This window comes from Ambystoma mexicanum, chromosome 1q (assembly GCF_040938575.1).
Source record: "Ambystoma mexicanum isolate Mex_15411 chromosome 1q, UKY_AmexF1_1, whole genome shotgun sequence".
NCBI lineage: Eukaryota > Metazoa > Chordata > Amphibia > Caudata > Ambystomatidae > Ambystoma > Ambystoma mexicanum.
Genome location: NC_090922.1, coordinates 83,528,565 through 83,554,072, shown reverse-complemented (window position 1 = coordinate 83,554,072; position 25,508 = coordinate 83,528,565). Strand labels below are relative to the sequence as shown.

At 45.6% G+C, this 25,508-nt stretch overlaps 1 protein-coding gene across 1 annotated transcript in view; it reads left to right on the top strand.

Annotated features, from left to right (window-relative positions):
• Positions 1–19,389, top strand: part of LOC138525400 (D(4) dopamine receptor-like) — a 116,793-nt gene extending 97,404 nt beyond the window's left edge. The window contains exon 2 of the mRNA XM_069635581.1: positions 17,694–19,389. Coding sequence (XP_069491682.1) covers positions 17,694–18,007 — 314 coding nt within the window. The 3' untranslated portion in view covers positions 18,008–19,389. The remainder of the gene's footprint in view (positions 1–17,693) is intronic.
• The last annotated feature ends 6,119 nt before the right edge of the window (positions 19,390–25,508 follow it).

Genomic DNA, 25,508 nt, shown 5'->3' with positions numbered 1-25,508 from the left:
GCTATACATAACGAGTGTAGAGAGAAATCGACCCTAGTTCGTTGCGAATCCACACCATAGGTACACAATTTGGCAGGCGTAAGATGTTCCGCCAGTATTTACTTTATAATTTGGTCAAAACATTTTCTGAAAGCATAATCTAGGTTTCAGCTGCATATAGAAGAATTGGAGATACCTTTTGCAAATAATAAGTAATCACTGGAGCCAAGGTAAATGTTGCATACCTCGATTGAATAAGCCTAGCTTGAGAAATTGCGGTTGCCAGTTTCATCTCTGTTTCTCTAGAGATTTTCATCTTGGCCTGATTTTAAACTACTGTGCCCAAATAAACATAACGAGACACATTCTGCAAGCATTGAGATACCATAAATAGCTATTTTTTTTTTGTATTTCTTCTGCATGTTAAAATATATAGCTTTATTTTTTGACAAATTTATGGTAAGTTGATTGGCATGTACATACTTTGCAAGTGCATCTAGCAGATTCTGGAGGCCCTTGGGTGTTTTAGAGAGAAGTACCAAATCATCTGCATAAGATAATGATGTTGCTATCTTGTTGACTAGTTTTGGCGAGTCATTAATTCTGAAAGGCTTCTCTGATATCTGAAATAAGTTCATTAAGGCGGAGGCCAAAGTGCACCCATCCCCTAAATGTATCAATTTGTTTGGACAGCTTTCCATCAAGGTTTAATCTCACCTGAATAGTATTTTTGGGGTGTAGATCGCGTACTAGTGAAACTAGATATGCTAGTCATTCATTTGCCACCAACTCTAATGTTCAGTAAGAGTGGCCTTGAAACTGAATCCGAGACAGCGCAAAGATCCTCTAATGTTCAGTAAGAGTGGCCTTGAAACTGAATCCGAGACAGCGCAAAGATCAATGAATACCAGGTATAGTGGTTGTTTCTTTGCTTCATGATGAGATATGATGGATGCAAGTGTCAAAAGATTAAGGTACCTAAAGCAGCAACAAATCCTGTCTGAAATGTATCATGTTTTAGATGTTCTAGTGTCAGCGATCGAAGTCCCGTAAAATGAACTTGGAATTTTTTTTTCCAGGAGCCTCTAGAAGGGCGACCGGCCTGTAGTTGGGACATGCACGGTCGCCCTTCTTAAATATAGGGATTATTATCGATCGCCGCCATGAAGATAGAATTGTTTGTCAGAAGAATATGTCTATATATTATGTAAGAACCTGGCCCAGCGTTTTGGATATTGCTTGAACCTATAATTACTCAGACCATCTGGGCCAGGAGCTCGGGAGGTACTCAATTTTGATATGTAAAACAATACCTCTTCTTGAGAAACCTACAAACCATCATACTTGGAAGGTTCAATTATGCTATCATCTGCCCCCAGCCAATGACTGCCCTCTCCCTGAGCCCCTCCCCTGGCAGCCATCCTCAGATTTTTACTGCACCTTCAAGTGTTGGGAGTCCTCGGCTATAGCTCTCTAGCTTTTACTGCGTTTTCGCGCTTTTTTCCAAGAGATTTTCTCATTTTTAGGTTAAATTGAGCCTCAAGCTCCACCGTTCTACTTCCGATAACGGGGACCCGTTTCGGAATTTTCTACGCCCCTCAAGGGTGAAGTTTTCATCGAGTTAAGCTTCTTGGAGGATTCCAGAAGATCTGAGGCCTACCATGGACATGGCTCAGGACCAGGGAAGCTCGACGCCAGGATCCAAGCTGTTCAGGAACTGCCCTGGATGCGGGTTACAGAATGTTTTCAAGGAGGACGAGCATTTGAGATGTCTCTACTGCCTTCATGAGGACAAGACGCATGTGGAAAAGGACTGTGCATTCTGCAAGAACCTATGGGAACGGACCATGAGGGATCGTCGTACCCGCCTCGCCAGCTGGCTGTAGAAGGGCCCAGCAGGTAAGAAGAAGAAAAGGGCTGAGCGGTCTTCTAAGTCCTGTGAGGGCGCCCCGGCGATGGGGGCCCAACAGAAGGCTAAGCACTGTGAGTCCGCGGGCACTGGAGCGCCGAACGGTCGGGCTCTTCGGCTGCCAGGCAGGGCGCGCCTTCCCCGGCACCATCAACCACGAGCCAACGCTCTGGTTCGGGGAAGAGGAAATCCGAGAACCCGGATAAGCTTCTGGAGAGGCCCCGGTCGATCTCGAAGGATTCAGCCGAGGGGGAGAGAGGCGGTGACCCCCCCACCCCCGAGATGAAGGCCTCAAGCGCGCCCAAGGTGGTGAAGGCCTTGATTCACCCGGCTAAGGCCTCTATCAAGGGAGTCGCAGCGACCCTGGCAAAGTCTGTGGAGGCTACACCAGTGGAGGGGACCTCGAAGCCCAGAGTTTCCCTGCCACCGCATAGGGAATCCTCTCTCCAGTCCATCGACAAGACCCCTGTGAAGACCCTGGTGGAAAAAGAGGGGGGGGGGGGGCGGTGGCGCCGACGAGGCCCCAGTGGAGGAGCAGCCTTCCCTTCCCGTCGCAGCCATTGCCCGAGCCTCAGGACAACTCGGTGGCCATTTTGATGGCAATCCAAACCTTATGCACAGAGATAAGAATGAGATTACCATGAACCCCGGCGGACGATCCAGAACCGGGCCCGTCGGGAAGCCCTCCGAACAAGCGGAGGAGAATTCCTTCCTCCCCGCCCTTCATGCCCCCATGACCCGTGGAGCCCTCATTCCCCTCAACGGACCCCAGGGATGACACGGCGATGGATGACGATGGTGGTGACGACGGGACGGACCTTCCATCACCACTCCCTCGGGCTTCCCCCGCCTGATGAAATTGGCTCCTTTCACGCCATGATCGCCAGGGCATCTGAGCTCTTCCAGCTCTGCCCCGAGGAACAGAAGGAGGGTTTCTTCTATCAACGGCGAGAGGCCAAGAGAAAGACCTCACGGTACCGTTACTCGACAATATCTGGGACGAGGGACTTGTGATCCTGAAGAACCCGTCCACGACGCCTGCCAAGAGAGACAGGTACGAAAAGAAGTACCGGATCCCCGACACCGCCCCTTTTTGCCTCAGGGCTCAACCTACGCCGGATTCGGTCGTCTCAGCGGCGGCCAAGAAGAAGGCGGCGGGGGCGACAGCCTCAACCTCTACTTCCCCACCTGACGGCGAGGGTAAGAAATTGGACGCCATGGGGTGACGGGTCATCTCGTTGGCGGCGATGACAATTAAGGCGGCCAACGCCTTAGCGATTGTGGCCCGTTACGACAGGGAGCTGTGGTACAAGATAGCTCTCCTACTGGACTTCCTACCAGAGGACAAGAGGGTGGAGGCCCTGGAGATTCTGCAGGAAGGTGAGGTGGCGTCGGACCAACGGACATTGCCGACACCGGTTTTCGCCAGTTAGGCAAAAGTGTTTGCCCTCGACGACGTGGCTGGCTCAAGGCGACAGACTTCCGTCAGGACTTGCAGACCAGGGTTTTGGACATGCCGTTCGACGGTAACAACCCGTTTGGGAAAACGGTGGATGAGTCGCAGCAGGCCATCAAGGCCGACACAGACGGCCCGAGCCCTGGGAGTCCTTCAGCAACGACGGCCCTTTCGGAGCACCGGAGACAGACAGGGGGCCTCCAAGGGATCAGGCGGTGGCTCCTCTACGTACCACCAGGCGGCCCGCTCCTCGTCCCAGAAGGCTTACAGGGGTCGCGGCAAGCAAGGAGGATCTCGGCGTCGTCGCCAAGGCCGCCTCCAAGCAAGATTGAACCGCCGTAGCGTCGGGCCCCCACCGAAGCACCCCGGTGAGAGGCCGGCTGGCGAAGTTAGTCAGCGTGTGGGAGTCCATCTCCACTGACAGTTGGGTGCTGGATGCCCTGGCCCACGGGCACACTCGAATTCTAAAAGGTGTCCCTGCATTCCTCCCGTGGCCAGGAAGGAAAATCACGTCCCTCAACTTCTGTTGGAGGTAAAGGCGATGCTCAAGAAAGGTGCCATCGAGCTCATCCCCAAGAGGCTCCGGGGCTACGGAGTATACTCCAGATACTTCCTCGTCAGAAAGAAGACAGGCGGTTGGCGCCCCATCCTGGACCTACGTCGGTTGAACAAATACATCAAGGCACAGAAGTTCAGGATGGTCACACTCCAGCACGTGCTGGGACAGCTGGAGGAGGGCGTCTTCCTATCGTCGTTGTCTTTGGACTTGGAGGATGCTTACTTCCCCCATCCTAAAAGGACACAAAGTTCCTCAGATTTGTAGTCCAAGGACACCACTACCAATTCAGAGCTCTGCCATTCGGATTGAAGTCGGCACCCAGGGTGTTCACCAAGTGCCTAGCACCAGAGGCGGCGTGGCTGCACCTGCAGGGGATCCACGTCTACTCCTACCTGGACGACTGGCTCATCCGTGCAAGGACAAGAGAACTCGCCGTCTAGCACACGGCACAGACCGTCCGCTTACTCACGGAGCTGGGTTTCTCCAACTACCCGAAATCCCATTGGTTCCGTCGCAGATGGCACTGTTTCTGGGAGCGAAGCTCGATGCAGTGGAACGATTGGCGTCTCCATCGGAGGAAAGGACTAAGGCCATCTTAGGCAAAGTGCAGCGCCTGCTAGCCACGGACGTGGCCAGGGTGAGATCCATCAAGTCCCTCCTTGGTATGATGTCCTCTTGCATCTATCTAGTGCGCCTGTGCAGGCTACGGATGCGTCCTCTACAGGAGTTCCTCGACGCCCGCTGGATGCAAGCGGCGGGCAGCTTTGAAGACAAGATCCCGCTCAACGAGGTATTCCGTCGGGCGATCCAGTGGTGGGGCACCCGTGCACACCTCACGGCAGGCACGGACTTCCAGACCCCGGCACACCAGGAGATGGTGACGAAGGACGCCTCCCTGGAGGGATGGGGTGCACAAACCGGAGATCTCCACGCAAGAGGCCTTTGGCTCCTGTATGAGAGGTCTCTCCACATCAACATCTTGTTCCTCCCATCCTTCAAGGGCAAGGTTGTGAGGATCTTCACCGACAACACCACCACGATGTTCTACATCCGGAAGCGGAGAGGCACCAGATCCCCAGCCCTATCCAAGGAGGCCCAGGATCTGTGGCACTGGGCTGTCGTCCAGGGGATGTTTCTGGTTCCCTTCCATCTGGCAGGAATAAAAACACCATCCCCGACTCACTCAGCAGGGAGTTGCGCTCGTGCCACGAGTGGGAACTAGGCCAGGATCAAGTGGATCGGCTCTTCAAACGATGGGGTGAACCCAAGATCGACCTGTTCGAGACGGCGACGAACTCCAAGTGCCAGAGGTTCGCCAGCAGGTTCCCCCAGCCGAGGAGCATGGGCGATGCTTTCTCGTTCCCGTGGGACGGCCTGTTTCTGTATGCGTTTCCTCCGTTGCCGCTGCTGCTTCGACTCAGCCAGCTCAAGAGGTCCCAGTGCAGGATGATCCTCGTTGCACGGGGCGTGGCCGAGACAGATCTGGTTCCCGGAACTTCTGGACCTCTCGGCGTCCCCACCAGTCCAGCTGTCGACGGACGCAGATCTTCTCTCCAGAGAGGGAGGCGCCATTCTTCATCACGACCCGGAGTCGCTGAACTTGCAGGCCTGGCTCCTGCAGCACTAGTTTGGAGGGTACGATATACCGGCTGACTGCAGAGAGGTTCTTGCAAAGGCAAGGGCGTCCAACTCTCAAGTGCTACGGACATAAGTGGAAGAGGTTCTCTGTCTGGTTCCATGCACAGAAGATCAACCCTCTACGGATTACGGCACCTCAAGTGCTACCATACCTAGTGTCGCTGGCCAAAGCTGGACTAGCTCACGCTTCCATCAAGATGCATCTGGCAGCGATCTCCCGATACACCAGAACTGCAGGACGGCCGTCCTTGTGGTCTCAGCGACTGGTGACGGAGTTTATGAGGGGACTGTTCCGATCGTTCCCGCCGGTGAAGGCTCCAGCCCCGGCGTGGGAGTGCAATGTGGTGCTGACCGAGCTCATGGGGCCACCATTCGTGCCTTTGCATTCGGCTCTGTTGAAGTTCCTGTCGTGAAAGACAGCGTTCCTTGTGGCCATTACCTCCGCACGACGCGTGGGAAAGATTCAGACCCTATCCGGCAAGCCTCCATACTTGACTATTCACGATACGAGGGTGGTGCTGAGGACGCACCCCTCTATCATGCCCAAGGTGCCGTCGGACTTCCATCTTAACGAGCCCTTGGTGTTGCCAGTTTTCTTTCCGTCTCCTTCGTCGCCGGCCGAGAAGACTTTGCACTCGCTGGATGTAGCTAGAGCGCTTACGTTCTGCATGGACCGAACGAAGTGTTTTCGGAAGACATCACAGTTGTTTGTGAACTTTGGACATGTGAACCAAGGGAAGGCGCTCTCAAAGGCTTCCATTTCCAGATGGCTCTCTGGCTGCATCATGCACTGTCATCGGTTGGCCAACCGACCGTTGCCTGGCCGTCCGAGAGCCCATTCGACTAGAACGATCGCTGCTACTACGGCGTTCTTGTCTGGTGTGCCCCTGCTGGACATCTGCAGGGCTGCTACGTGGTGGTCGACGCACACCTTCACGAGATTCTACTGCGTCGACCGGGATTCCAGGGAGGAGTCCAGAGTCAGCCAAGCAGTGCTGCGCAACCTGTTCACCTGAAGGTGAGCCTGTTGAGGAGGTAAGAGTTCCTTAATGTTGAGTTAATGTAATGCTTAATGTTGAGCCTTTTGCCACCTCCCATGGTTGTGCATGTGTGTACTGCTATGTATTCTTATATTCATGAGCATGTGAATCCATGCGTCATACCCCATGCTGGAGAAGGAACAAGTTACTTGCCTGTGACTGTTCTTCTCCAGAATGGGACTGGCATGGACTCACATGCGAACCCTCCCTCCTTCCCCTGTGCGGCTCTTCACTTGGTCATACTGCCACTTTAAGTGCTACCAAATCTGAGGATGGCTGCCCGGGGAAGGGCTTGGGGAGAAGGCAGTCATTGGCTGGGGGCAGTATGACCCAGAGACCAGTGATTGGTTACTACTAAGAAAGACAGTTCAGAAACAAAACTGATACTGATTTTTTTCTTTACCGAGGATTACCAGCCTGACGGGGAATGAGCATGTGAATCCATGCCAGACCCATGCTGGAGAACAACAGTTACAGGTAAGTAACTTGTTCGTTAGCATCCATTAATTGTGATAAACCAATATGTATTCCAACTTGCTAAGGAAACTTGAGTTTTCTACATCTCTCCAGCAAGTTATGACTGAATTTCAACCCCAGTTTGATGATCTCCCTGATTTTTGAAATTGTACTCTTTTATCAGGTTTGGTAATAACACGGTTCCCACGTTGGTCTTTAGAATAGAGAAGCAGATCTTCGCGCTGCTTAACTTTTTCAAATACCGTAGGTTCTTGAGCCAAAAGGAAACCCATACTAAATGATTCTAATTGCGCTTGCCACAGTGTGTTCCACACAACGAGTGAATACACAAACAAACAATTGACACATCAACATCATTAAGAAATTCTACTTGATCAATGTCAATCGAGGATATCTCCTGAAGTGCCCCAACATCTTCCCAAATTGTGAATATGCTTGCTCTATTTAAAGTATATGATTTGAATGGTGCAGAGCAGCATTTTAAAATAAAGCGATGATACTTGTTACAGTCTTGAATATGTTTGGCCATTTCCTGTGGCATTGATCTAGTTTTATTGGTCTGATTGAGAGTTAAATTATTGGTCCATTGTGTAGTATCATTGTGCTCCTGATTTATATGTGGACTCATTGAGCCTTGTGCTGCACTCTCATCAAATTGATGCAATTGTTGCTTGTGTCTTCCCTTGTTTGAGAGTAAAATACTCTTCTACAGCAGTAACAATCTGGTTTTTGATGTCTTCTGCTGTGTCGCTAGTTGTGATTGAGAAGGTGAAGGTTTTAATGTGGACTTCACACCTTGTATAGGCATATTAACCTTTTGCTGTGCTTGTTGAAGATTCTGTAATTTGCATTGGTCATTTTCTTGCAATATAGATGGCTTAGTCTGTGTATTATAGATTGTAGTCTGAGGACAATGTTCAGTGTGTTGGGGCATATTCGGAGCACCTATTATAGTCGTGGCCTCTTATATAGAGCCAGATTTCTCCTTGAGTCATTTTGCGTGTTTATATGCTAAATTATTTTATGACTTGATTTTGTTTCTTCTGGCTGTTCTTGCCGAGATATCTATCTAATTTAAAGACATTATCATTTTTGGAGGCATCCAACCTCGAGACACTGCTAACTTTTAGCATGTCAATGAGGCTGCCAAAGGTTTTATCTATGGGAGCCCTGATATCAGTCAAAATCTTTATTTGTTTATTGGTCTGCGTCTCTAGCTGGAGCCGTTTTTGTCAAGGAGTCTCCTGTAATGTTTGCAGGAGGTACCCACTCTTCAGATTGCTTCAACGTTGCTTCAGGCTGCTTCAACGTTGATTCCACACTTGTTTGAGGTTCGCTTAATGCCTTTACCAACTCATTGAGTGGACCATAATCTGATTTTACCCTGTGATGACGCATTGACTTTTTTGTTTTCTCTGGCTGCTATGACTTGTTTGTATTTAGAGACTGCAGCTCGATAATTCTAGGCCTTTTATTGTGCACAGCAATTTTTTGCAAATTGTTTGATACAAACCCTTGGTTTCGAGTTAACATTCTTTTGGTTTTTAGATTTCAAGTTCGAGGAGTTAAGATCTTTAGATGCTGATGTAAACAACTTGTAGATGGAGGCTACTGGAGCAGATGTGTGAGCACCCTCTCCATTATAAGAATCGGCAGCCTCTGTTGAAAGTGTCACAATAGGCTCTTTATCCTCATTAACCTCTCAGAAAATTGTAGGGAAGATGGGCAGAACACTCGGGCTGGAACATACTCTTGTTTGACTAGATAGCTCTATGAATAGCTCTATGAGTCAACTTCGACGATAGAGTTTGGTGTGTTTTTGGATCTCGATCCAACAGTGTTGGGCAGTGTACTTTTTTGATTCATCTTAAAATGCATAATCCAGACAACAATTTAATCTACTTGTTTACTTTGAGCTGTAATTTTTGTATCCAGCGTCTCAAACATTTTTAATAGTGAGTCAACTGTCATTTGCATTGTCTTCAAAGTTATCCCTATCAGAACCATTTTAGATGGTGTTGGGTTACCTGATAAAGAATGCGTTGGAGTGTTTCATCTTGGCGAGATGCTTCTTAATGAGCACCTTTATGGAGGGCTCGCTATTGATGATTTTTTAAAGAGGCTTGGTGATCGATACAAGCTATTCACTTTGGCACCACATAGGGAGGAGGATGCTATAATAGATGAGTTCTCTGCATTCGCGCCCCTTTGAAGGTCTGGCATCATATCATTAGAGCCCGTGATAACCATTACATCCGGATCATGTAGAGGAGACTGTGGGCTCACCTGTGCAGTACGCTCTTTCTCAGCTGACAAGATAATAGCATGCTTTTGTAGGTTGTCACTGGCAGAAAGCAGCTGTGTATCCGTTATTGAAACGGAAGAAAGTGCAGTTAAATCCGTATCAGTTGGCATGGAGTATAATTTTTCTTTCGGAACGTCTTGAAATTGTTTGACATTATCGAACCAAGTTTGTAAAATTCCCAGATGTCTCCTGCACATAGTTTTGTTTTCTTGCGCTGTTTGAAAATTAAAAGGCATTTTGCTTAGTTGCTGTCAGTGGGGATGGCCTCAATGGGGTAGATTAAAGTACCGCAGACGCTCTGGTTACTACCATTCTATTGGGCATGCCCATTGTCAAAGTGATGGGAGCAAATCTCATGTATTTACGAAGTTGTGATGAGTTGGTTTCAACACTTTGTCCAGAATAAGTTTAGGAAAGATTAGCTTGCTCAAAGAGTTCCACGAACCCCACAGTCGCAGGAATCGTTCCACTCAAGATTCAACCAACATCTGTTATTTCAGTTCCCTGCTCAGAGTATTCCGCTCCTCAGTTACAGAGAACATGAATTACTTTCCACCAAGATGGACCAATTTATGCAGATCGCTCCCAAAGTGCAAACTCTACAATTGCAGTTGGCTGAAAAATGACGGCCACTAGTATTGTTAAACTCTTGCTCAGTTTCAACTAATTCGGTGCTCGTTCACTGACCAAGTATTGACTTAGGAATGCAAACAGATGTGAAAAATCTGTGGAGTAGTCTTGGAATATTTAGACATACACTAGCAACGCTCGCTCAAAAGTGATGGTATTTTTCTAGGTAGGTTCAACATGCGTTAATTGTTTTGTTAAAATGTCACTTATCCCGCGCAGACACCAGACACACAACACGGCGCTGCGCTCCGTGCCGGTGTTGGCATAAGGTAGCTTCCTGAACGGGCCGCCTTGCAAGTTCCGGCCACTTGGGTCCATCTGCCTTGCGTTGCTAGGCTCTAGTCAGAAATGTTCCTACGTGTAATCAACTGCTCGATTCCAGGTCTTCACAAGTTGAATATAGTGAGTCACCAACGGCACCAGACACACAACGCTGCACACCACAAAGTATTTTATTAGCAGTGAGCCCCAACCTGTCATGTCTTTGGATTTGCAAGAGAATGTGAATTGCTCCAACAGAGGTTTAATATGGTTATTTTCTATGAGGATTTTGTCCTGATAAGAATGTCTCAAACAATTTTTGGATACTAGTGAAGATGATGAAACTGATGCAATCAATAATTAGGAGTGTTGCAAAGACAAAACCGGCCCTTAAAAGGTGTCAATTTCCTTTGTTGCTGAAAGCAAAAAAGATAGCAAGACTTGGTTTTGTTAAAAGAACTTGAAGGGAGAATAAAATATATATTGATAAACCTAGACTAGACTTGCTGAATTACATCTTGGCTCTTACCTGATTTAAATAAAAAAGGTATTCGGCCATGCTGAGTAGTTAATATTCTAATATTCTAATAGCACTGACTTATTTGAAAAGAACACGGCAGAATCTAGCTTGGCAAAAATATTGCCACAGTGAGTCCCTCTACTAATAAAACCACCTTGAAAGCACCTTTATATGAAATCTGAGCAAACCACAACCAAACCCAACTTCTCTTTAGTAAACTACCTAGGAACTCCTATATAGATTGTAACCGTAAACCATTGTTACCAATTATGTGCCCGCCTCTTCCCACCCCTCCCCGATGTTTTGGAATTAAAGTCCCATGATCCCATATATGATAAATGATAAGATAAGGTATTTATAAGGAACAGAGGGAAGACAGATAACGATCTTACTAGGCCAGGTGTCATTCAGGGCGGAAAGTGCAGTACATGGGAGAGGGGAAAGTGCAGTACATGGGATAGTAGAATATTAGGATAAATAACGGCCAGATGGTGGCAAGTGCAAGGTAAGAGCAGACATAAGTGCTGGTGGGGGACTGTAGGGATACAGAATACAGTTCAAGTGCGAGGGTTGCCAGGGAGGCAGTGCAGGTGTGCAAATGGCGGGGCCTGGGCCCAAGATCACAAAGGGCGGCCAGGTAGCCAGTGCAGTTTCAGCCAGGAATTTAGCAGGGGAGAGGGGGAGAAAAAGCAGAAGCAAAGAGGAAGGTTTTGAGGTGCTTTCGGAACCAGAGATGGTTCTCATCTCCCTAGCCAGCATAGTTGGTGAAGGACCATAGGATGTGTAGTCCTAAACATCTGGAGGGCTGCATAACTCCTCCTGTACCCAGGCCTCCCTTGGCGCCCCTCATGCCCCCCTTACTCTCCTCCTTCTCTCCCCTAGCCCTGGACGAGGTCACCAAGTCTTGTCGAAACAGGTGCTCCTGCTCCTCTATAACTATCCAGGACAAGATTCTCTCTTTCTTTCTCTCTTTCTTTCTCTCTTTCTCTCTTTCTTTATCTCTTTCTTTCTCTCTTTCTCTCTCTCTTTCTCTCTCTCTCTCTCTCTCTCTCTCTCTCTCTCTCTCTCTCTCTCTCTCTCTCTCTCTCTCTCTCTCTCGAGTTCTTTAACAACTGGCTCCTTCCCATCACCCCTCAAGCACTCCCTTTTGCACCCCCTCCTAAAAAAGCAGTCTGCAGACCCTTCCTGCCCGGCTAACTACCGCCCTATCTCCACTACCCCCTTCTTGGGAAAACTCTTGGAGAAGTTGGTCATCTCCCAACTAATCCATCACACTGAATCTGCTGGCTGTCTCCATGACCACCAGTCTGGCTACAGAGCAGCCCGAGGCACAGAAAACGCTCTCCTGAACACCCATGACAACTTGCTTTCAGACCTCGATTCCAACTCCTTCCGTTATGATCATCCTCCTCAATCTGTCATCCACCTTTGACATGGTCAATCATACCATCCTCATAATTTGCCTACGTGATACCCTAGGCATCACAGACCGAGCACTTGAGTGGTTGACCTTCCTCTCGAATAGGCCATCCCAAGCGCATCTGGGCCCTTTCTCTCCTCTATCTCACTCTCCAACTGTGGTCTCCCTCGGGGCTGTATCCTCTTGCTGTGGCTCTTCAACGTTTGCCTTGGCCCTCTCCTCCACCTGATCTCCACCTTCTCTCCTCATTTTCAGTGTTATGCTGATGATACACCGCTCTTCTTTAAGATTCCCTCCTCTACTTCCCCTCTTATTCCTGACTGACTGCTATTCAGGCATGGTGTGCTTCTAATGATATCTGCCTAAATGCCATTTAAGACTGAGATTCTTCTCATTGGGACTCCTGCCCCCTCTTTCCCACCTACTCTCTGCCCACCTTCCTTGTGCCTCCTCCCCTTGCCCTCCTGTAAGGCAAAAAACCTGGGCTGTCATATCGGACTCCTCCCTCTCCTTCTCACCCAACATCGCTGGCCTTGTCAAGAAATCTCACTTTCAGCTTCAACTCCTCAGAGGCATTCTCCCTTTCCTCACCTTCCCCCAGAAACTCAAGGTCTCCAGAGCTCTGTTTCTCCATGCTGGATACTGTAACCACCTCTTCCTTAATCTGCCTCTTTCCTCCTCCTGCCCTCTTCAACTATTCCACAATAGGACTGCAAGACTTATCCTTGGACTCAAGCCCAGGCACTGCATCTCTCCAGCCCTAAAACCTTTCCACTTGCACACAGTGGTTGCAAGGATCAAATTCAAGACCCTATGTATCATTCACAAGGCTTTCTGGGGCCTGGGACCTCACTACATCCAACTCTCCCTAAATACCTCCCTCAGACTCTTGTCCAAGCAGAGATTGGGGGTAGATCTTTTTTCGGCAGGAGCGCCTCTCTCGAACGTCCTCCTTGTCCCCCTCATTCTTGAGCCAAATCTCTGTGAATTCCCGAAGCTGGTCAAGGCCTTCCTTTTCACCTCTTCCTTCTCCCTCCCCTGCTAGTTCCACCTGCCTCTGGTAGCCTGTATCCCCCCATGAGCCTTACTGCGGCCAGGCCCTCCTTTCAACCAGTCTGCCCTCACCCCCAACCATTACCAACACTTGCTCCCGGGCACCCTTCCCTGACTAGCCTATGAGTCTGGTCCACCCCCTTCCCTTCTTCCCATTTCACTTTTCCTCCTGGGCCTCCCTTAGCACTTGCCCAGTAAAATAGCCATGGAATTATCACTTCTCATCTTGAAATGCTGGCTCAAGCAGATTGCATGATCGCTAGCTGCTATGTCAAGTGATTGGGCCTCATCTAAACGAGAAACACATGGTGGCCATTGCTAGGGTCATTACTGGTGAAAAGCTGGATTATAAGAACTGTATATATTGGAAGAATGATTTAGTGGTTAGTTTAGTGCTAATACCTTTGCTGAGGTAGTCCTTGTTTGGGAGTTTAATTGCGACCATCGCCCCTGAGTCAGGGCTACTTAAATTGGCACAATTTGCACCAATTGCTCAACATTGAACTCTGGCAAAATGATGGCGGGATCATTTTGAGGGCCTTCTGCACAAAGAATACCAAGGCCTGCTGGGATCTTACCAATAGTGACCGGTTAGTGCAGGTAGACAAATTGACCCAGTCCCGGAGTTCACTTTGGTGGAATATTGGACTGATATCTATGTCCCAGTTATGAGGGATTCAGATTTTGAAGCCATTGGTAATGGAGTAGGCACCTGTTGGGACCTGAGTGTAAACGCTGTGGACGTAGCGCGTTGGCTGAGGATAGTCCATACATCTAGAGCCCCAGGTCCTAATGGGTTGTCCAACTATGTCCTGAAAGGGGACAACATAGAGCTGTGGGCTGAGATATTTGCGTTTTTTAAGAATAATAAGTCCAGATCCATTCCGCTGTCGTGGAGAATATCCCATCAGATTCCAATTTTCAAGAAGGGCAATAGGTTAAATCCTACAAACTATCAACCTATTTCCCTTCTTGATGTTGGATCAACATTTTTTCAATGATTCTGTTGGAGGATTTTAATGAATGGGCTGACAGATCTAAGGTTTGGGGTATTAGCAATTGGGGTTCAGGAAGGGACTGGGGAGCCAGCTCAGTAGCTTTGTCATGTCTCTTCTTTTGAAAAAGCAGTTGGTGGAGAAGGGCAATTTTTACTTGGTGTATGTGGATCTCACTTCGGCTTTTGACAGTCAGACAAAATGTATTGAGGAAAATGAGCACTCGTGGAGTTCATGTAACATAGAAATACTGATTGCCATGCATATTGATACAAAGGTGAGATTGAAGCTGGATGGCGGGTGACATCTTTCGGAAACCTGTTGATACCAAGCAGCGACTAAGCCAGGGTTGTGTTCTCGCTCGACCCCTTTTTAACGTTTATCTGTCGGATTTGAGTCATTATTTTAAAGATATTGGTTTCTACCCGATCCATTATATGGTTTATGTCGATGATTTAGTTATATTGGAGCAAACGCCTGTAGGGATTACAAAGAAGCCTGGATGCTCTGGCTCGATATATGTGGGTAAATGACCTAGAAATTAACATGAATAAGACCAAGATAATGATTTGCTTGAATAAAAGTACGGGCAAGAACGTTTATTTTGAAGCTAGGTCATGAAGGGTTAGAACGTGTTGATCAATGAAAGTATTTAGGATGCACTACAATAAACCCCACAAGTGTGCACTTTGGGAACTTGATGAAAAAGTGTGGGATCTATGCAGCTCAATTGAGGGAACTGATTGCTTCTACCTTATGCCTGCCCTTGGGTATTATAAGGCAAAAATAATACCTGCTCTTTTGTATGATATAGAGGTTCTCAAGATCCAAGGAGTAAGTGTGTCAAACATTGGAGGGCCGGATATGGCTAGTGTGCTGGGTTTGTCAGAATGTGTTACTGCTGTGATTATTAGGCAAGAACTAGGGAAGCTTTCTCTATCGTGCATACTGGAATGGAGGGTATTGTTGTTTTTTCATAAGATCTTGCTACCTCCTAGCCAATCCATATTTATGTACTTGATCATGATTAAGAACTCTGTACTCGTCTCTCTCAATGGGTATCCGAATGTGAGAAACTTGTCTGATAGATCGAAGTAGAGAAAGTCTCATACATAATCCCCAAGATATTAAAACTGCTGTATGGGAATATGATTGGTGCATAACAGGAGAGTCCATTGATGCTTTTATTCTGTATAGATATCAAGCACTGTGGGGGGGTTGGGGAGCCTCAATGTTGCTGAGGAATAAGAAATTCCCATGCCCCATCTTGCGCAAGATATACATGAAACTTAGGTTGAATTTATGTCCAACTTTGGAGGTTGTCGGGTCTAGGGCTAATGTAATCAAGAAATCTGTGCTTATACAGGTTTTGTGAGTGGCTGGAACAATAGAGACTATGGAACATCTTATCCTGGAATGTAATCAAACGCTTCACATTAGGTGTAGATATCATGCTGATTTAATTCTGAATTTTGGGACCTCTACTTAGCAAATCTGGAGTTGGACGATACAGGGGTTGTTAACATCCTTCTCAATAACCGTCACACGATGTGTGGAAGTTATAATGGGATATTCTCAATGGGATTATGGTATAATGTAGTATATTAGCGGGCAAGATGAACCATTTTTAGAGAAGAATGTGGAATTGGGTCACAGATGTTATTCTTTTGTATGTATTTGTGTACTGTCAGTGTGTAAATATCGTTTGTGCAATTCTTTTTGCTTCATTTTTACATTGACATTTGTACATACCTTTTGTGAAAGGTTTTGATAAACCATATCACAATCCTAAATTAAAAGAAACCCTTCAGCCATGGTGGACCATCAGTTGTATACAGAACACTGTTTGCCAAATACGTTAGTTTCAGTGTTTTTTTTTTTTTTTGGTTAGTGATGCATTAAAGGAATCTCCCCACTACTAGGTAACATGTGGTAGAAGATCCATGGCCTGCTCCTGGCATATTGTTATTAGTACCTTGGCCCGTAAGACCAGGGTACTAAAAGCATTTTCTCATTGGCGAAACGCTTGGACGTTTCGCAACTGAAAAAAGAAAGGTGAAAAGATGGACGCCAAGGAAGAGGAAACGGTCGTTCTCCCTTTCATGACGGCCATTAAAAAAAGTAAACCAAATAAATGGCCGCCATGGAGCGGAGAGAAGGCCCCTTCTTCCTTTCCATGGTGGCCTGTCGCAGATCGGGAGCGGACACGCTGGGGACAGAAGCCCCAGCGCATCAGCTCCCGAAATTGATAGAAAAGATAAGTGGGGGTGGTGGGCGGAGAGGGAAATCTGTAGATGAGGGGGGAAGATGGCGGCCTCTAGCCATGAAGAGCCCTCCCGGAACCTAATAAAGAAAAGCGAATGAAAGGAGAAGGGAACTACGATAGATGGGACAAAAGCGAGAAAAAACAAAAACCTTGATGCAACCGTATTGAAGATGGTAATCCGCTCGAGGCCCTGGACGAAATCTGTGGTGACATGCACTGGGTACACTTTAAAAAAAAAAAAAACTAAAAAAAAAGAAATGGCACTGGAAAATGTTTACCGCCTTAGCATAGCATGAGCAAAATATAGGCACCTCGTGACCTGGAAGGTTGCTAATCCATTGAATGTAGTGTATGCTCCATCCGTTACCTTTTTAGGGATGATTCATACAGACATTTCAATCAGCCAAGCTGTTCTCTATTGTTTCACCGTCATTTAAAACACTTTTGGTATTTTGGCTGTCTTTTCGTACATCATTTTGTATTCTACAAGGTGTATCTGATGGACAAGAATCTTTGTGCGCATATAAACAAACATATTGTTAAAAGTACGTCTTCAATATTGAGAGTGGCTTAGGGTAACGGCCCCTTGTAACTCTGGTGTCTCAACTCGAGTAATGAAATGCCAGTTTTTTGTGTGTCTGCGAACATCAATTGTTTTCGTTTTGTTGCTAATGACCATGTATGGTACTAAGACCCATTTATTATACTACATTTTCATAATTTACATAAACCAGTTGACAAGTGAAATAAAGTGGCGAAATTCCAAAAGTAAAATTGTATCCCAAATATTTTATTTAGCATTGACCAGCAAAAAAGAAATGACATTCAAAATTAGATCTGGAACATAAACATAATGATAAACTACCAGCCATGAAGAAACGAACTAAGTTCAATGCTTAAATATATAAAGCAGAAGTACAAAAAGCAGAGGTCGAAGTGTGAGTGTGAACAAGGTGATCCCATTTGTCTTTTGGGTCGTGTAGGTTATGAGCTTGCCCTGTATATAGAAGCACATTTTGAGATGTTGCTGCGCAAGTTGAAAGGCAGTTCTTTGTGTATTCATCACACTATGCATCTGTTTTTCATAAACATTTTTGGCAGGCTATTGCTGCCAAAATACAGTAAATAATTTAATTCGGGGATCTATCCATTGTATGTGATTTTGTTCTCCCGTTTTATTTTCAGCAATCACCAGAAAGAGAGTTCCAGAATGGGTCGAATTTGCTGCTCTCTGGCTTCCGAGTGGCAATGGTTTCCTAAACTGTTTCGTGTATTTCTGGATCAATCGAAGCTTCCGACTGAAATTCCAGCAGCTGGGACAGAGACTCTGCTTTTGGAAGTGCCACTCTTTTCACCAGCAGGACAGCAAAGGTGCAGTGAGAACCCCCACAATCAGTTTGGCTGTGGATTGCAAGAGCAGTAAAGACCTCAATGAGCGGTCCTGCAGCATGTCCTCTGCATGCATGCTTTTGTCTCAGGCTTCTGAAACCATATTGTAATCTGTAGAACATGTTCACTCGTTCTGGAGAGAGTCTCCTGGAAAAGTGCCAATTGCACTAAAGCACTGTTGTGCTTATACATGCCTACTACCTAACACTTCGCATATGGACTATTGACCTACCTCAGTGTTTACCAAACTAACTAGTGCACACTAATTTTGCTATTTAGTGGCTGGCGATAAATAGGAAATCGGATCTTCTGTCAAGAAGCAAACCGCTTTGTGGCTAAAGTGTACTGTTGGATAATGTGAACACGCCTGCAGATGTCAGAGAAAAGACTATCCATGGAGATATGGCTCACTCTTTAGTAGGTGCTTTTCTCATCTGGATTGCTCGGATATGAGTAATGTTTGGGACAAGTGATAGCAGGAGGCAACAATACTGATTCTTCAATCTTCTTGTGTGGCCGAGTCTGCCTTGAACTTGTTGACTTTCCCCTTTCACCCCTGACCTTGGGGACTGTCCAGTCTTCATGAAACCACTGGCCTAAAAACATTGGCATGCATGCTTATTAAAGGTTAAGTCGAGGGATTTATTTCGAGAAAGGGATACGCTGAGAAACAACATAAAAATGGTAGGTGACGTTTCCCATGGTTCCTACCTTCAATTTGAACATTTATAGGTTTAACAATCAAGGATAATATTGATACCATAGGTTAACTGTTAAGCGAAAGCTGTGACTTTGATTTTGGAGTCAACATGTCTGTTACCTGTTTATTTTCATTTTCTAACCTAGCCTTACCAATCTTCACTCTTTTTATTGTTTCCCTACGCTGGGCACTATCACCCTCCACTCCTACCCCTTTCGCATCTCCCACATAGGATTCATAATGTGTAGTTGGGAATTCTCTGTGGATTTCTGTGCAAGGATCAAGGGTTTGCTGTAGTTTATTTTAATTCTGAGAAAAATTATACATATACGCAAAAGATGAAAAAATGAAAACTGATTCTGCTAATTAATAGTTTTAAACCACTTAATTTTACTCCGCAGTATCCAGTTTCTGAGTCTTAGTATTTTTATATTTGGTTTTACTTCGGTTCTTGGCATACTTTTCCAAATTAACTATGTGGTGCCTTGTCCGAGACCCATGCTGTCTCATTGTACAATGCAGGTGAACTGAAAAGGCTGCAAAAGGGAATTTGTTCTATTTTCTTATTTTGAAGTAATTTCCTTGCAGGAAGCCATTTTAATTTCAGATGATCTCAGATTGCACATTATAACCGCAGCAGTGGCCATATGAATTATTGAGAACCAGTTGTTGATTCTTGAATTCCTGTATTGCAAAACGACAACTTCTATGTATGGCACTGCTATAAAATATCTGTCAATATTTAAAATCTCCAATGAGGGGTGGAGTTCAATAAAGGTTTATTGCCCTCCTGTGTTTTGCTATGGGATCTTGATAAACGTAAGGTGAAAATGCACATTTCTGAGTATATCATCACTGTTTAACTTGTTTCTAAACAAATATGGACAGGAAATTGTAAGAATTGATAGGCCACATTGTTGAAAAGCGTGAAGGTAAGAGTAAGCCACCAGACCATTCTCTCCCACCTTCAGTATTAACATTATATAGTTTGTATAATTATTCTTTCGCAAAATCGCACGTCAACCCCTATCCTTGCTGGGGAGGAGGAGGCGCATTTCAAAGCAGTTATAAAGAGAAATGATCAGGCCTTGGCTGACTTGCACATTTTTGGCTTTTGAACAACCATTCTATTAAATAAGCAACAATAAATGAGCTTAACTAAAGTAAAAGTATGTTTGTCGACACAAAAATAGCTTTCCAATGCACTTTTTATGTTTCTAAATGTTTTTCTATTTTTTTTTGTTTTAAATTTATGTATTGTCAGTTTCTCTTGGCTTTCTTTCGCAGCACAGCTATTAAATGTTTATTACTACTTAAAAGAAACAAAGTTGAAAAATATATTTATACATATGTACATACAAAATAAATTGGAATGAAAAATAAAGCTTCACACCTTTTTTTCAAACATACAGTGCTAAAGATGCTTTCACGTTTTTTTTTTTGGTTGTTTTTTTAGTCCATGATGGGTCTGTTGACGATCCTCACTGATGGGTGGGTAGTTGGGTGTCTGGGTTATGGGGTTCAGTGTTCTGGGGTCATGTCTTTACCCCCTGATTGAACATTACTGGAATTGTGAGGGGAATCTTATTAACAGGTCGTCGGATTCTAGAGTTCAAACCAGGTTGACATGAGGGAAGTATTTCAAATAATTTCAGCCCCATGGACGTAGCCCAGAGCTACACATTAGGAATATGCGATCCTTGTACACAAGTCTGTCAAATGAACAGGCTGCTGCGTTCTGGAGGCAATTCAAACGCCCAAATAGATGTAAGGTAATGCCAAAGAAGCACACTTCACCTTACCCAGGAGAGACAGTACAAGTGCCCTTAACATCAGGGCTGTCGGTGGATAAGCAAGGTACAGAAACATATCAACGTTAACAAGTCGAAGACGCCCATGTTGATGATCCTACCACCCACCATTGTAACGTGTTTCGAAGAATAGCTTTTGCCAAAAATCGAAGCAATAATTGTACACAAATTAAAGTTTACGGTTGGGTCCATGATCTGATGGCCAACTGATAAGGTTTTTAGATTTGGAATTGTAACTTATCGTAACCTTATAGTTGCATGTCATGTGTTCGTATTGGTTTACATCCTGGAATACAAGCGTTGAATTTAAAGTGGGTGATTTAGGATGTATAACGATGTGGGTATCTCCACTGTAATTGTAGCAGATGAAACCATAAACTCTGGAAGATTGCAGCGTGAGGAGATAAACATTAAAAAGGTGTTTTGAATGCCAATTATCTAACTGACCCCAAAAGGATCTACTAGAAAATATCATGCAAAGTAGTCATTGAAATGGTGGAATAACATTTAGTAAGAGACATTATCCATTCCGGCTGGCAGTGCTTGATGTCCCTTTGGGAAATGTAGTTCCGTAGCATGAAACGATGCACCCTATGAACATTCTGCAGAAAAGTTTAAAAGAACCAGTGATCCAGAGAGTTATTAAATTCCCCTGGGCTAAGTGCTAGCATTCTCAGGAAGGTTCCCACTGGCGTAGCAGACCGGGAGGCAGGTGTCTTGTTGGATATGTTGTGTATTGTGCATGTCCGATTTGTTGGTATGTATATATGTGAGCTTTTGTGTCGGGCCCTCCAAGCCGGTCTTTGCAGAAGCAGGATACACTAGTACCAACCACCCCTCCAGCGGTCCCTCAGCCATACATAGAATGACACTGCGGGGCCAGAGTACCCACAGAGGGAAATAGTGGTTAGGTTATTGAGTCGATAGATACGTTGTTTGTTTCTTCAGCTAACTGGGAAGAGGGTTAGGAAGCAGTTGTGGATAGGTAGGGGGGCAGCAGGGTAGATTGCTCACGGGGCTTCTTCATCCCTTGCATGCTCGCACATGTCACACACACTCAACGCACCTCAAGCACTCCTTACTGCATCGCCCCCAGGTCTGGATGGTGTGTAACCCCCTCAGTATGGTATGCACACGAGCACTAGATAATGGTTGCCCTCACCAACTTGTTGGAGGTTGGTGAGGGGAACCACCAAGTTGCTCCACTAGCCACCAACAAGTGGACAACCAAAGACTAGCTTCTTCACTAGCCCTTATGCCAACAGTGTTAATAGCACACCTGTTAATACTTACACATGTAAATTAGCATTAGTACACAGTATAAGTCAGTGCAGGTCACAAACTAGAATGCTTAGCTTATCTGTAGAGGTTTTGGTGTCCGTACAACGGAATCACGATGGCCATGTCAGGCAAGTCACTCTCTGTGCCTCAAGGTTTCTGTGTTCTTGCTGTGCGGAGCACGTTGAGTGACCCGTCCACTCCAGAAGACAGCAGAAACCAGTAACCGCTTGCGCTGGGCACGGCCAGGTCTTAAGGATCCTGTCACGCACCCCTCCAATATGCCAGCTGCACCCAGCTTTCTGTGTAATGTAGTCCCGGATCCATACTGTAGTACCAGGGTCCTCAAACTCTCCCCCTTTGGCACCTAAAGGCATACCCTGTTATGCCCTGTGCCTGGCAGGGGTGGGGGGGGACATAGGGGTATAGGCCTGCTACCTTGCTTTTGGGACGAGTGGGGATGTATGGGTGAGTGACTAGTGGTTGAAAGGGTATGAATGTTATTATATGTGCATGCAAGGTGGTGGGGGCACTGGTGCATTGGTGACATTTCCTTAAAGTGACATGTCATGTTCTATTGGCATTTTTGGCCAAAACCAGTGAGTGTCCTTTTGGTGCAGCCAATCTTGCCATTGCTTACTGTAGCATCATACTTTTTTCCTGGGCATCTAATAAAGCAAGCATGCAAAGTGTTGTGTATCTAGATTAGCCTACAATGGAGCCAGTTTGGACATGTTTATACTGCCATATATTGGTGCACCCAGCATGGAAATGTATGGGCACGGCCAGTTGATGATGGTAAATATTTTGGGGACAGGCATGAAAATGGATTGAGAAATGCTCTTGTGCATTGTTGGTGGCTTTCATCTATTGGATTCTTTCATGAGTTACCCTACAAAAGCGATTGCAAACTGTCTTTTTACCCAGTTTTTCACATAGTGTACTGTATAATGAATGCACCATTTTAACCCACTATCAAATATTTTCTTAGGGGCGAACTCCTGCCCCGAACCCTCTTTCGTTTGTTGTTTGAGCACCCTCACTAGGATGTTGCTCGTGCATACTTGTGGAAAATATTTAGGCCCCTCCAATAAAAAAAAAAAAAAATCAACCCCTACTGGTGGCTGGTACATTTGGGGGCCAGGCACACCGTCCCCTTGTTTCTACAATGGGGAAAAGATTTAAGCTTTGAGTAAAAAAAATACATACATTTTTCACCTAGTGTAGTTCGTGTGTGCCCCTGTAGCAGCATGATCATCATGGTCATTGCACATGCGTTGCGGCCTAGGCCAGCCGAAAGTGGGGCGCTGCCTGCGCTTTATTTGTTATGCCACTAGAAAGCACGGTGTGCCCTTTTGATTGTTTTTCATTACATTTTATTTGGATGCAAAGTGACAATCAGAATATATCTACCAATCAAAGAAGCACTTATTGTGTCGATGGATACTACATGAGCCAATAGGTGGCAAGTTGTTATAGTTGATAAATGGCGTCCTGGCCTAATATTTTTTTTATGCTACGAAGCTGAAAACAAAGGATGCACACTTTCTAGACTGTTGTCAACATGAGAACTGATGCCTAGGGAAGGGAAGCTGCAACAAAATCCACACAGGCCTCGGATTTAAAGCTGCATGGCTAGCAGCTGCGACAGCCAGCATGGCTATACACCAAAGGGACCTTAAAGTGCCCTCTGATAATCTTGTGCTTCTGACTTTGTATCAAATTTTATCAAATGTGCCTCTTGCTAAAATTCTGGTACCCTCACAGTTGCTAGAAATAGGGTTTCTGAACTGACTCTCAAACCCCACCTCCCCCTTTGGGTAGCAAGTTTTTGGTCTCAGTTGTCTTGCTTACCAGCCCCATTACACTATTGCTGTATGTTTAGGGCGCTGAGCTCTGATGTACGAGTAAGGGGAGGAGGGTGCAATGGTGTGATGCATGGCAAAGGGCTTTTAAGGTTGTAAACAGTGGCGTTCAAAGTTGGTAGGGCGCACATTGCATGCTTGCTACCTTTGTTTTGCTCTGCGCCATGTCCTCTGGCTTGTTTGTCCTGAATTTTCTTCCTCCACCTGAGGGAGCAGAGTGAGAGTTTAGAGGGATCTACAGTGTCATGCTCCAAGTGCACTAGGTGCACCGCTCTATATTTGGCCATGTGCTCCTATGTAGGTAGAGTTCCAGCAGCACAGATGCATCATGCCACAGACTCCTCACACAGTGATCGTTTTCCTCTGTAGTTTTTTTTTCTGATGCTGGGGCTCTTTCCAGGCAGACTGCAGTGCTGCGGCCATGAGTTTTCACTGTGCATGCACTGCACACCAGGGCAATGTCACTCTGTGGGAATGTTGTAAATATGTACGCTTGTTTTTTTTCCACAGGTGAAGTTAGATGGCAGTCCAGCAGGCCCTGCTACTGCTAGCAGAAGGCTGCCGCTAGAAATTCACCAAGGCTGTGGATGAAGGCAACAATGCATGGCTTCACGAAGAAAGACCGGTCTCAAATCATTATGGACTCTTGGTAAATATTGAGCAACTGGGGAGGAGCCGGCTAGCATTCCATAATTTTGACTGGCGCACATTCTTGGCAGAAGGATCTAACAAACGTGGGTTTTCACCAGCAAGTGTGTATGTGTATGTATGTACGTATATATTGTTTTTATGCACCTAAAGCCCGCAGGCATCAGGGTGTGGATGGAAAAAACAAACAGAACAACGAAACTGCACAGTTTAATCAAGAAGAAAAGGGAGCCTTAACAAAAAAAGTTTTCAATGTTTTTCTGAAGATGGATAGGATTTCCTCAAGACAGATTTTTTGGAAGCTTATTCCATGCCAAAGCTGCCTTCACAGGAAAGGAGCGATCCTTGCCCCTCCTGCGTTTGTTTCTTGGATACATCATCATCATAAAAAATCCATTGATCTAGTAACTTTTGCCAGGTATTGGATAGCAATTTGATCTTTCAAATACCTGGATGCATGTCATACAGACACTTATGCGTGTTGATGTTGACCTTAAAATGGATTCTAACCTCTATAGGAAGCCAGTGCAGCTCTTTTCTATAGACTGAAATGTGGCTGCGTCTATGGATTTTTTTATGATTGATTGCATCATTTCGCAGAATCTGCATTTTCCTGATACAGACCTTACTGGCACCGTGCATCAGGGCATTACAGTAATCTAATCTTTGTAGAATCAGAACTCTAACCAATGTGACAAAATTATCCTCAGAGATAAAAGGCTTAACTAATAGTATAAGCCAATACTTGGAATATTTGACTACACTTGCAGTCTGATTCCGCGTTTAATGATGCTTCAAAGGTCGCACCCAGAGTTTTAACTTTTATAGCTGCTTTCATGATGTGTTGATCTATACAGAAATTTGAATAAAGTGCTTAGTTTCCCTTGTGCTTGGGCTGACCCAAACACCAGAAACTGTATTTTCGCCAATAAGACAAACCATTTTTTGCCATCCAAATTTGAATTGCTTATTATACAAGTGAAATCTACACAGCATCTTTACTATAGTCCCCACTCAGCTCAAGGATGAGCTGAGTATCATCTGCATAATATGGTGAAATACAAATCCAGAGAATCCAAAAGATCACATAAGGGATGACAAAAAAAATTCAAAAGAGTGGGACAAACGGGCTCCTTGCGGTACTCTGCATGTAATAGCTTCTGGTCTAGAGGAAGCACTTACCAAACAATCTTTGCCATACTATTATTAAGAAAAGCCTTGAACCAATCAGCCTCGCCAGCCTGATGTGTTGCTATTATCAGCCTACAGAGACTCTGATCACTGGCTATTGGTGCGACTGTAATCTAAC